We start from the raw sequence: 12,072 nt of genomic DNA, 5'->3' as shown, positions 1-12,072 counted from the left end.
ATGCCCCTTTGTAAATAGATTTGTTTCGCTCACAATTCACGATTCACTGTCTCGTCTAGACTTCAGCCCAAGATCCTCATTAGCCGAGCTGTCCGGGCAGCCGACACATTCATCCAATTAGTGGAAGATGCTCGAAAAGTGAAACAATAAATGCCACGAAAAAATAATTCAAGCTTAAAAGCATAGCTCCCCCATACCGCCCCATAGGAGAGAGCAGAACAGAGAGAGGGAGGAGAGTGAAAAGTGGAGATGCCCAAGAGCCAAGAGCCCGAAGCCAAGAGCAGCTCATGCTTGGTAATCAAGCCACTTAGGTTCTATAAAAAATAGATCATAATTCCGTAAGTTACACCCGCCGGCAATATGCAAAGAAATGTATTCCTCTCTACTTATACATATACAAATTTTTTGTTGGTGCTAACAGGAAAAACTGGCTAATAAAACTGTCATCAAAAAGTTGTAAAGCAATGAATGCTCAAGAAAGTGGAATATAACAATTCAGCAATTGAGAAAGTGAAAAATCTGGAGGCAGAAAAAGTTTCTGCCAGAATGTTTTAATAAATAATCGTAAATTTATGCTACACACACACTCACACACACGAACACACACACAAAGTGAATGAGATTTACATTGAAAAGAAAAGTTCATCCGCATTGAATCTTGTTGCACATTGCTTTGCACTCTATCAATTTGTGCTCAAGTAACTGCATATACCCTACACACACACGCATATTGAAAGTGTATGTGTGTGTGTGTGTGTGTATTTATGGATTTTTATTTTGGCATTTTTCGTTCTTGTTCGTTTCTTTGTTATTGTTGTTTAAAAAGTTTGCGCCACTCATAATTCCCGATTGCTCTTTTGTTCAATTGCAAGCGAGTGGCTAAGTGGGGCGAGTGATGGCGGGTGGGAGGGAGGGGAGGCTGGTGGAAAAAGGGGGCCAGAAGCAGCAGCCCGTATCGCCAAGTTGTTTTACGCAACATTTGCTGTGGCCAAGAAGCCCCAAAAGACCAAAAGACCAAAAGACCAAAAGACCAAGAGCCAAGCAGCGAACGAGCAAAGCCCAATGCCAACTTCGACTCGAGATGGCTCGAACGGCTGTTTTCCTTTAGATAGATATATACACATGCATATATACAGAGATATAGATATATATATGTTTGTATATTCTTGCTTCCTTTTTTTCGCTAATTGGAAAAGTTGCAAGTTGTGCGGGCTGCGGCATGTGGGTAAGCCACATAACCGCTCAGATGTTTTCAAGTCCTGAATATCCTAGTGACTGGACGTCCATGCGGCTTTTATGGCATTCGCAATGCTTATTAGCAGCTGACACGGCGTCAAAGTTTATAAAGCATCAGATTTTACACTCGTAATTGCCCATTAGCGTACACTGTCCTACAAAATAGCTAACTCTATGTGTGTGCTAGTGTGTGTGTGTGTTGTGATGTGCCTTAAGCTGCGTCTTCCTGCGCTTTATGCCACTGTAATTACAATAACTGAATGACTTATATTTTGAGGCAAAATGCTTGGCACATCCGTCTGCTGCGTCTGATAATTTTGCCTTCCAGGCTTGACACCAGCCACCCAACCACCCAACCACCCACTCACCGCCAGCCAGATTCAGTTGCTGCTGAGAGTGCGCCGGCGCACAGAGCGCGGCTCGTATACTGGGAAATTGTTGGTCGTTGGCGAAAATGTCCTCGCACAGGACACGACAGGAGGACCAACTGGCAAAAGGTGTTCCGTTGGGCTAGTCAGTCGACTGCCACAAATGGCCGCGTGCGGCAGACAAAAGCGCATAAAAAATTCATGAGCCAAAAGTGCGTCATTATTAAGCAAACGACGAACATCATCATCGCCATCATCGTCATCAACAGAGCGTCGCAGGTCGTCAGAATCGAACGTTGAGCGGCCAATGAACGGCTTTCGAATACCCAAAACATAGAGCTAGTCGAATCTAGCCGCCAAGGTGGGTGTGTGTGTGTGTGTGAGTGAGTGTGTGAGAGACTTGACTTTCAGCTTGTTTAGTTTTTGGTTTAAAAAACAAAAATTGGAAAATGTGAAATGTGCAAACACACACACACACACACACACACGCTCACAAATTGAATGGCAAATCGAAAAGTGCTTGACAAACGAGTGGAAAAAAAATGAAGAGAAAAAGAAAAACACACGAACAACAAGCAGAATAACAATAAATGGGACAACATTTCAAGTGTGTGCTGGTGTGTGTGTGTGTGTGTGAGTGTGCGGTCAAAGGCAATACAAATACACAAGTGCTTTGGCACTCTAAACACAAATAAATATACTCACATTGTACATGCTATATGTACATATATATATATATATATATCCGTTTATATCTAGTATATATGCTCTGTATAAACCAAAAGCAAATGTTGATTATTTGACCATTCGATTCGGCGCAAGTAAACCGCATTAAGTCCGCCAACTAACATCGATTGTCCCTGAAACATATTGAAGTATCTTTGACTATGGTCAAACCCAAATTCAGTTTTTCATTTTCCGTTGCATACTTTGCGGCGCTGCTGGAAATTCATTTTGTTGAAATATCCTTTCTAGCTGCCGCTCGCTGAGCTGTCTAACGCATAAATACTATTAAAACTTTAAATTTTGTTTATATTTTGTTTTGATTTTGCTTTGCTTTTTTTTTTTTTTTTTTTTTTTTTTTTTTTTTAAATAAAAGTTGGTTTAATGTAGAGTTAATTTTTACGAAACAAAAAAATGTTTATTTTTGTGTTTAAGGCGAGAGTTTATGTATGTGCATGTGTGTGTGTGTGTGTGTGTGTGTGTGCCACAACAATACCACAATCACATATGTAAATTAAATGAAATTTCCGTAATTTATTCGCATGGAATTAATTGAATTCAACAAAAATTGCATTCGCTGTCCGAATGTGCAGCACATTTTTAAATGACATATGCTTAATTGAATGAAAATATACATTTATATATATATATATATAAATATATTTTCGATATTCATAAATGACAAATATAAGTTTTCATGCATAAACACATTTAAATTAAATTAAGAGCTAGTTAAACTTCAGTTGATTTAAAATAACGTGGCGGAAAAATATGTAAATAAAATATTCATATTGAAATTATTAAAACATATTATAGAAGCTGTAAATAGAGTTAAAAATTAGAAATGAAATTAGCTACAGTTTTTAAGCAACTTAATGGATTAATTATTAAGCCCAGTAGCTAATGAAGCCCTGCTAATGAATTGTATCAGCATTACATATAGCTAAGCTGGAAGGTCGGGCTCATAAAAAGCCCTAATAGAGTGATATTATTGACATATTTTTTTGTATATATTTTTTAGGATTTACGTTGACACTTTTAGTGTCAATTTTATATTTTCGTGGTAATAAATAACAATAGAAATAAATTAAATAAAAAGTTCAATAAAATATTATATTACTTTAAGTTTATGTTGATCTCCATGTTGACACTCTTTTATGTGTTACTTAAACAATTTTTTTTATAAAAAATATAAATCTTAAAAATTATATAAAAAATAATTAATTAAATAAATCATTGCATAAAATAATTAAATTATTCAATAATTAAATAAATTTAATTTTTGTATAAAATAAATATTATAATATTACCTTAACACTAAATTTTCATTCAGCACTATTATTTAGTGCTTTGTTCATTAGCTATTTATTAACTTATATCAATAAGCTTTAATCAGCCTAGAAGCCTTAGTTGGCTATTTTATCTAGACTAGGTGGACGTAACAGACTTTATAAACGAAATGAATTATAATATATTTATATTTGCCTGCTAACTCAGCTAAGGTAATAACAAGAAGGCAGCAAACTTCAAAAATAAATTCTCAATGACAGCATAAAATTGTGCAACACAGGAATATGGCTCAAGGTCTAGCATAGCAAAGAATATGCTCAAAATTCTATCATAGTCGGACTCTAAATCAGTACAAAGTAAACAAAGTTTGGACTTGTAATAGAACGCGACTCTATCGCGCTCTCTCTCTCTCTCTCTCTCTCTCTTTCTCTGTGTATTTAAATGAGCTCGACTGTCGTCAGCAGCTTTAAGTAGAACTTCAGTTTTGTTTACATCTTTTTGCCATGCAAAACCAAATGAATAATGAAGGAAATAATATCTCAAACAATTCGCTTGAAAGACGAGCGCACGTCGCTCTCTTCAAAAGTTTCGTGAAACAATTTCAGTTTAAATATTCTTCTAGGAATTCTGGGTAATAATTAGGCATTATGCGCACATGCAAATCAAATAAATCAAATCAATCTCAATTTACACAAGCAATTGATGGTCAACTGTAATTAAACACAATTAGCTCGGTCGAACGAAAGTGTTTTGGCCATTCAGCTGCCGCAATGAGAAAGTGAAAAGGCCGACAAAAATATGAACAGCTGAACCAAAAGCAGCAAACAGAAAAACAAAACACAATAAGAGTGGGTAGAACAAAGTATGCTTAGTTGTAATGCGGTAAAATTAGGGAGAATGTCGCTGGCCGAAAAACGGCAAATGCCATGCGGCCGTTACATAAAAGCCCATTAAAGCCCCGGCCACTGGGCGTGGCATAGTTTATGGCATTTTAATCATTTAACAACGCTTTTGGTTTGCAGTCAACATGCAAATTGCTGGGCGAGCAACCGAACAAAACGAACAGAGCGAACAGAGCGAACAGAGCGAAGCGAAACCAGCGCCAGAAACACAATAAAAAATTGCCTATAAATGGGCGGAAGAGCAGAGTCCGATGGGAGCGACGCAGGTGGTGCTGTCGGAGGCGTAGCTGCGGCATTGGGTGGCAGGAATTTAGTCGCACGCACAAGGACAACAACGGCGAAACGAAGGACAACAGACAGTGGCAGCAGCAGCAGCAGCAGCAGCAGCGGCAGCGGCAGCGGCAGAGGCAGCGGCAGCGGCAGCGGCAGGGCACTCAAACAGAACAACAAAGCGAAACTTCCGCATAGGATGCGACGAAACGGAAGTTATTTTGGCCATTTGAACGCACGGATCTATCTCATCTATCTGTGCTGCTATCTGCTGCTGATAATGGCAGCAGCTGGCAGCAACAATGTGGTAAATGGACTCAAATGCTACTGCAATCCAAAGGAATGCGATGTTATACGCGCACTCGACTGCCCCGGCAAGGGCCTAATGCTCTGGGATCCATGCCAGTAAGTTGAATGGCCCAACCCATTCATCCATACATCCATACATCCATACATCCACATCCATATATCATTCATTTAATGTGCATCGATATTCGCATACGTAATCTGTGTTCTCTGTTCTGCCCTCTGCTCACAGATGCTGTCGCATTTGCGCCAAAACTCTGGGCGAATCCTGCGGCGGACCCGGCGGCTTTTCCGGCCAATGCGAGCCGCCCCTGCAGTGTGTCACCAAACTGCCCATTAGCAGCGGCCTGGGCGTCTGCATGGGTAAGCATCTATGACATATCCTATTGACTCGCAAATGTACATATATATATGAATATCTAATGGGCATATGCGCCGGCACGCAACGGGTTAATGTGCATGCCATTTTGGCTAATCGCCTGGAGCAGTTGGCCAAGTCTTCCATTTGACCAAATTGAATGTCATTACTTGAGCAGCGGGAGGTCTATGTTGATCTGAATTGCAGAGTGAATATGAGTTGGGAATAATATTATTTCATTTGTCTGGGCTAAATTGGTATCTATTAGAGACTAAGCTTTGTTAGAGTCCAGAGTTGACAGCTTGATGAGATCTGAGTGAATATTGTGGATATGTCAAAATGCTAGCATTAAGCTTATCTTAGACACATTTAGTAATTATATACGCCACGCCCCTAGTAGGCGTATAGCAATATAATTCATATTCTATAGATCCTAGCCTTCTCATCCGTATCAGATTTTAAGTCTTTAGCTTCGATAGCAATGAAATTCTTTGCAGTCATACGAACAGACCTCAAAGTGAACACTTAATAAAGTCTATAGGCACTTTTAAACAATAGTGGGTTGCATAAAAGGTTCAACTTAATAGAATTGTATAAATCTGCATGCGTAAATAAAGTGCAACAAATTTCAGTCAAGCACTAAAACTGTTGTGATAGGAAAATGCAAAATGCAAAATGCAAATGAAATTTGCAGTGGGCGCAGGCAGGACAATGGAGGCAGGGAGCAGGAGGTTTAAATTAAAATTATTATATATGTATGTATGTGCGATATAATCAGATTTAAATGAGGCGAAATGCTGTTGAAATCGAATGATTTTGCAGCATTTATATTTGATAAATCATATATTAAATGCTGGCTTTTGACGTGGTCAATAATTTATTTGTGACAGACCTGCAACACCTGACGGCGCTCACCTTTAATCAGCTCAGCAACTGCACGCAGGAGGAGTCGATTGTGCTGGAGCCGGGCTGCGAAATAACCAACAAGCGCTGCCAATGCTGGCCCACAATGCGCACCTGTCTCAGCCAATTGTCCAGCGATGGCGGCTCACCGAGCGATTCACGTTGGCATTTCAAGAATCTCGAGGTAAGCCACATATATATATATGTATATATGTATATTTATATACATGTTGATTCATATAATGAAATTTCCATTAATATTAAATCATTGATTTATTTATTAATTACGCACAGGACTGCCAATTAAATTTGCAAAATCTAATTAAAATCGAACAGGAATTCGATGAAGACTATAAAATCTCACCGAGCAAATTCACATACAAAAAGCTGCGCAGAAAGCGAAAATCGCTGAGGAAGCGACTGTGGGTGAAATGATTGCCAAGCATAAATGAGCAATTGCTACACGATTATTTAACAATAATAATTAGCATTATTATTATTGCTCCATTTTCATGTGCAGCATCATTTTGGAGAATGGCGACAGTTCGCATGCCATATAAACGTCCCTCTTTCACATAAATACAATTCTTGTACAGATACTAATGCTTAATTCTATGACATGTGGCTAATATAAATACAATACGATAATAAAGAGCATATACATATACATTATAAATATATAAATAAATATATATTATATATACACGCACATGCTTGCATGCGTGCATGTGACATGTGGCTATTGTATGTAATCCCTAAGGCATTTGTTACTTTATTGTTTTTAACAAAACAATTTGTGCGCATACATAATGTATTATACATTGCAAATTTCTATTCCTAAACTAAAGACAGGAAAAAACGAGAGAAAAACAAAATTACAAATACACAAATACCTAAACAATAAATTTAAAGCATTTTACGAGTGTTGTTGCTTTCAAGAATAATCCGATTATGGAGAAGCATCGAAATATATATATACATGTATACATATATAAATGGCCAACAAATTGATGTGTTTTTCTTTTAGTTTGGGCGTGCTTTGTTAGTTGGCCAAAAGCCAATACTTAAGTCATCATTGCTGCTATTTGAATTACCCGCCCTGTTGACTGTTGACTGCTATGCTAACCGTTTCGTTACCCGTTTGACTTGTTGACATTGAAATTTGCATTGAGGCACTGCACTGTAACTTCGTATTTTATTGCATACTTTTAGGCACTTTATATTATTGAACTGAATCGAGAGCGCATTTGAATGTGATTAATGCGAGCTATTACGTAGACATAAGAACAAGATCGATTGTGGCGTTTCAGGATTGTATAGTTGTGTATTTCATAGAGATGATGCTACTACGTACTCACTTCATAAGCTAGACAGTTTTTGCAAAGGCCACCAGCCAAGTGCGATAATCCATGACAATGAAAGTACTTTTGAGTTATACACCGGTGCTTTTATAGACTTAAATGAAGCCATTATTTTCAATCTTAATTATATATAGCATCTTTAACTGATGTTTAATGCATCACTAGGTTTTCGAAAATTGCTTAACACTTTAATTCAAATTTGAATTGGTTAAATTACTTTTGCCGCCTAGCTGTTGCTATGTTACGCTCGGACCGGTTAACATATAGTCTTTTTACAGCACTGATGTAAATGCTGCAATTCTCTGCACCGCAGCCTGGATGATGTCGACGATTTAGAATTGTAAAAAATGATATAAAACACAATATATTTGTTTAGTTTTAACTTTAAATGTTATCAAAGTTATTGTTGCTATATTGTTGATAATAAACAATCACTTATAGCAACTTTGAATTATGCGGCAGAATTTAATGTATATTCGCAGTGCTCTTAAGCTGACTGCTATGAGACTAATTTAGTATTTGAGCATTTTGACAGCAGCTATAGAAACGGTTAACATGATTTGCAGGTCAATTTGCCTCAGCGTTTATTGCATTTTCTTGAAATCAATTTTCAGAATTTAAATTAAAATGAAAATTGGTTCAGCAAGCACATTTTAATAGATTGTGCTGGCAACAAAGAAGATTATTGCCACAACATTATCATCTTTCAGTATTTTCAATGTAATGCGAAAGGTGAACTCGGGCACAGCTGGTGGATAATCATCCGCTTGGACCGTATAGTTGCGAATTTCGAAGAGTTTGTTCTGTTCTTTTGCAAATTGGAATATTATAATTGCTTAGGATATAGTGAATTGGAGTACTTACGCCAGGTATTGGACACTTTTTTGGCAAATTGCTGTGCTGTTGAATACGTTTGTACAACTTTCCATACATATTATCGTTATACATCAATTTGAGGTATTTGCAGCCATCGACTTGGTTGTTGCCCAATTTAATTATACTGTTGTCCGATTTGATAATGTCCACATAAAAGTGGATATTAAATTTCGACACTGTTTTGACGAGTATGAAGCGCGCAGATAACATAGGTTCGGGGCGCCTCCTATGAATAATACAGGTCAACTCCTTGCCATAGGAGGGATCAACTAATATACAAGTCAAATTGGCAAGATCAATGGTAAGGTTGCGCTGTGGAATCATATTGATATGAAAGCAGTTGAACTAGGATAACGAAACTCACCTTGGCCTGAGCCATGCCCAATGAAGTCACACAACCTATCAGGTATATCCAAGCCCGATAATTCATGATGCTACAGTTATACTTCAATCGACGAAAGCTGCTTCATAACCGCTTTTATATACAAAAATGGTAATAAACTCATTTGCTGCGCTTAATTATAATGTCATCAATAAAGAAATGATATGTTAATTGCATATTTAATATATATGAACTATTCAGTTTAATGGGTTCTATTAACCATATAAAATTTGAATGCTTCATTAGTTTTGTAAAAAACGTTAATTCGTTAAAGTGCTACTGCTTTAAAGCTGACTGCTAAGACACACGTCATCCGTTTCATACACAGTCCTTGAACCGGTTACAGTTTTACATACAGCTCACATGTTAATGCTGTAACAATTCGCTGCACCACAGCCTCAATGCCGCCAATTCAAAATTAAGTTCAAAATGCAATGGGCAATGTAACTAATCAGTCCTCTAATAAATAATCAAAAAATAATAAAAACTCATTAGCAATGCTTGTAGTTCCGCACATAAATATGCATAAAGATTTACATATATATTTTGAAGGAATTACTCATTTTAATACCGAGCTGACGCCACAATGAGAACATCGGCCAGTGCTTGTTTGAGTCGAAAGAATGTGGCCTTGACCTGGAATGTCAAGGCAGGCATAGCCATGGGAATATTTTCCAGCGTAATTGTATAGTTGCGCACCTCGTAGAGTATGTTCTGTAATTAGATTTCAACTAAATTATTATATTAATTTCATTAATTGAGTTAGTTGCACAAAACTTACGGGTTGAATGGGACATTCTCTGGGCAAATTGCTGGCTTTGAAAAGTGTCTCAAAGATGCCGCTTTGGAATTTCTTCTTACACGCTGAGCTCAGATACTGGCAGCCATCGAGTTTGACATGCTGTATGTTTATCTTAGAGTTATCCTTTTTGATAATGTCAAAATCAACCATCAGATTGAACTGCTCAATCGCTTCGCTCAGACTGAAGCGCGCACTCAACATTGCCTCGCCGCTCTTCTTGTTGCTGCTGCAGCTCAATTCGGGCAACAGTGAAGGAATAAAACTCGAGCAGCTAAAATTCCTGATTTGAATTATAACAGGACGTCGCTGTAACAGAAATTACTATAATTACTTGACGTAGAGGGAGAGAGCGAGAGAGCAAGGAGTCTTACCTTAGCCTGGCTGGTAGCCGGCACAGCGACCACTACTAGCAGCCAGAGCCAAATTTGCTTGTTCATGATTATTTCAAAATATTCATGAGAATTCGCGTGTTTTATACCAATAAATTTAATGAACTTTTAATTTGTTTTGACTGGAAAAAGATTTACTAGAGAATCAATGGATTAATTTGTTGAGCATTTTTGATTTATAGATTATTTATATATTTGTTGATTCGATATTTGGAATTTGTATTTATAATATAATTTTGCTATTTGAATGTTGACCTCGTTGGATTTTGGATATTGGGAAATGGGAATTGATTGTCAAAAGGTTTCGATTTAGAGTAAAAGTGAGCTATTAGTTAAATCATTGCATGTGCGTCTCTTCATGGCAGCTGGTGATAGAGAAAGTCTTATTTGGAAAACATTTTCTGTACTGGAATAATTTATTTAATTTTAAAGAACAATATATTTAATATTTAATATTATTTAATATATTTAGGTATTTATGTAGAGAACAGAAGCCTGTCCATATACAGAAAACGCCTGATATAATGGATAGAGTCAAATGAACATTAAATATTCATATTTTAATTAGATAAACTAGATAATTAATAGTTCAGAGCCAAGAACTCAGATTCCAGATTTAAAATCAGACAAAAGCCAAAGCCATAAGCATTTATAATTCAGCTCATGAATATGAATTTATATTATGTATCATATATGCCTTTGCTTGGGCAAGGGCTCATTTCAATACTTGGCCGAAGCCTCTAGGAAAACATCGCCAAAAAGTTGTTTGGCTCGAAATAGTTTTAGCTTGAAGTTGAATGTCAGAGTAGGCAGAGCCATGGGAATTCTGTCCAGAGTAATTGTATAGTTGCGTATGGTGTAGACCTTGTTCTAGAAATAGATTCGAGTGAACAACATTACGGAGATGAGCATTATAATCTTCATCGACTACTTACGGCTAGGAATGGACATGCTTTTGGAAAATTGCTATTTTCGAAAATTCTTTCATAGACTTCGCCAAGAAGTTTGTTCTTGGAGGCTGAGTTGAACTGCTGACAGCCATCGAGCTTGGCATGCATGAGGCTAATCCTCGAATTATCCTTTTTGACAATGTCAAAGTCAACCTGGAGACTGAGCTCCTCCACTGGCTGAGTCACCAAGAGGCTCACATACATGCTGGCCTGGCCGCGTACTTTGCTGCTGCTGCAGTTGAATTCAGGCATGAGCGATGGCAGCATCGACACGCAGGTAAAGTTTTTAATTTGAATTGTCAAAGGACGATTCTGAAATGCAAATTGATTAGCAGAGCGAGCTAATGGAAGTGGAAGGAGCCTTACCTTAGCCGGGCTGGCAGCTAGCAGAGCGATCATCGCCAACAGCAGCAAGGGCCAACATTCGTTCAACATGATTCTCTTTGCGAGAATCAACGCGAGTTCCGCATTTTATAGCAAATGTTCTAATGGGCTTTTAATGTGTTTTGTCTGAAAAAGGAAATATTCAAATAATTTGCTGCGCGTTTTGCTGGCATTTCTTATCTAAAATATTAATTTATTATTTGATTTGTAATCTAGTCTAAAATTGTCAATTAATAAACTGTGTTGAGTATAGTATGTGATGCTGATTATAGAATTGAGATATTAAAATGGGCGTTTCTCTTCTTGATTAAGTAATTTATTGGAATGCTTGAATTATGCCATACACACAGACTTCGTAATGCAATTTTTATGGTTATAATTAATGTTGTATATGCATTTATAAAATAAAATTAAAATAAAAATAAATAAATAAATAATTTAATATTAAAATTTAGCTTTTATCTTAAATTGAAATGAATTGACGTTTTATTATTAAACCTATAAAAGTCGCTTAAATAAATACATTAAAGGGCCATTATGCTTTGCCTCAATTCGCCGCACCACAACCTCAA

The 12,072-nt window shown here is 37.1% G+C and overlaps 4 protein-coding genes across 4 annotated transcripts; 1 reads left to right on the top strand and 3 right to left on the bottom strand.

The window, feature by feature from the left end:
* The first annotated feature begins 1,731 nt into the window (after positions 1-1,731).
* cmpy (crimpy) lies at positions 1,732-7,363 on the top strand. Its single transcript, XM_089467230.1, has 5 exons — positions 1,732-1,965; positions 4,640-5,194; positions 5,328-5,458; positions 6,344-6,540; positions 6,651-7,363. Exons 2-5 carry the CDS (start codon positions 4,749-4,751, stop codon positions 6,789-6,791), a joined length of 915 nt encoding a protein of 304 aa, XP_089323356.1. The 5' UTR covers positions 1,732-1,965; positions 4,640-4,748; the 3' UTR covers positions 6,792-7,363.
* Positions 7,364-8,292: 929 nt separating this feature from the next.
* Positions 8,293-9,032, bottom strand: LOC108612333 (uncharacterized). The gene is made up of 3 exons (XM_018005212.2): positions 8,958-9,032; positions 8,582-8,905; positions 8,293-8,520 (listed from the first exon to the last, which is right to left on the bottom strand). Exons 1-3 carry the CDS (start codon positions 9,021-9,023, stop codon positions 8,371-8,373), a joined length of 540 nt encoding a protein of 179 aa, XP_017860701.1. The 5' UTR covers positions 9,024-9,032; the 3' UTR covers positions 8,293-8,370.
* A 507-nt stretch (positions 9,033-9,539) lies between these two features.
* Positions 9,540-10,214, bottom strand: LOC108612332 (uncharacterized). The gene is made up of 3 exons (XM_018005211.1): positions 10,149-10,214; positions 9,757-10,083; positions 9,540-9,689 (listed from the first exon to the last, which is right to left on the bottom strand). The coding sequence occupies exons 1-3, from the start codon at positions 10,212-10,214 to the stop codon at positions 9,540-9,542; spliced, it is 543 nt and encodes a 180-aa protein (XP_017860700.1).
* A 472-nt stretch (positions 10,215-10,686) lies between these two features.
* LOC108612331 (uncharacterized) lies at positions 10,687-11,737 on the bottom strand. The gene is made up of 3 exons (XM_018005210.2): positions 11,483-11,737; positions 11,102-11,428; positions 10,687-11,036 (listed from the first exon to the last, which is right to left on the bottom strand). The coding sequence occupies exons 1-3, from the start codon at positions 11,549-11,551 to the stop codon at positions 10,887-10,889; spliced, it is 546 nt and encodes a 181-aa protein (XP_017860699.1). The 5' UTR covers positions 11,552-11,737; the 3' UTR covers positions 10,687-10,886.
* Positions 11,738-12,072: the final 335 nt, after the last annotated feature.

This window comes from Drosophila arizonae, chromosome 4 (genome assembly GCF_054131065.1).
Source record: "Drosophila arizonae isolate 15081-1271.41 chromosome 4, UAZ_ARI_1.0, whole genome shotgun sequence".
Taxonomy (NCBI): Eukaryota; Metazoa; Arthropoda; class Insecta; order Diptera; family Drosophilidae; genus Drosophila; species Drosophila arizonae.
The sequence above is the reverse complement of the archived record's forward strand: the minus strand, read 5'-3'. Positions and strand labels throughout refer to the sequence as shown.

Bases quoted from the DNA above. Each gene is read 5' to 3' on its own strand.
- cmpy (XM_089467230.1), top strand. From the start codon at position 4,749: ATGGGCGGAAGAGCAGAGTCCGATGGGAGCGACGCAGGTGGTGCTGTC. The intron at 5,459-6,343 runs GTAAGCATCTAT...TATTTGTGACAG, and splicing joins CGGCCTGGGCGTCTGCATGG to ACCTGCAACACCTGACGGCG. The intron at 6,541-6,650 runs GTAAGCCACATA...AATTACGCACAG, and splicing joins GGCATTTCAAGAATCTCGAG to GACTGCCAATTAAATTTGCA.
- LOC108612333 (XM_018005212.2), bottom strand. From the start codon at position 9,023: ATGAATTATCGGGCTTGGATATACCTGATAGGTTGTGTGACTTCATTG. The intron at 8,906-8,957 runs GTGAGTTTCGTT...ATGATTCCACAG, and splicing joins TGGGCATGGCTCAGGCCAAG to CGCAACCTTACCATTGATCT. The intron at 8,521-8,581 runs GTAAGTACTCCA...GCAAAAGAACAG, and splicing joins AAAAGTGTCCAATACCTGGC to AACAAACTCTTCGAAATTCG.
- LOC108612332 (XM_018005211.1), bottom strand. From the start codon at position 10,214: ATGAACAAGCAAATTTGGCTCTGGCTGCTAGTAGTGGTCGCTGTGCCG. The intron at 10,084-10,148 runs GTAAGACTCCTT...TTTCTGTTACAG, and splicing joins CGGCTACCAGCCAGGCTAAG to CGACGTCCTGTTATAATTCA. The intron at 9,690-9,756 runs GTAAGTTTTGTG...ATCTAATTACAG, and splicing joins GAGAATGTCCCATTCAACCC to AACATACTCTACGAGGTGCG.
- LOC108612331 (XM_018005210.2), bottom strand. From the start codon at position 11,551: ATGTTGAACGAATGTTGGCCCTTGCTGCTGTTGGCGATGATCGCTCTG. The intron at 11,429-11,482 runs GTAAGGCTCCTT...TTTGCATTTCAG, and splicing joins TAGCTGCCAGCCCGGCTAAG to AATCGTCCTTTGACAATTCA. The intron at 11,037-11,101 runs GTAAGTAGTCGA...ATCTATTTCTAG, and splicing joins AAGCATGTCCATTCCTAGCC to AACAAGGTCTACACCATACG.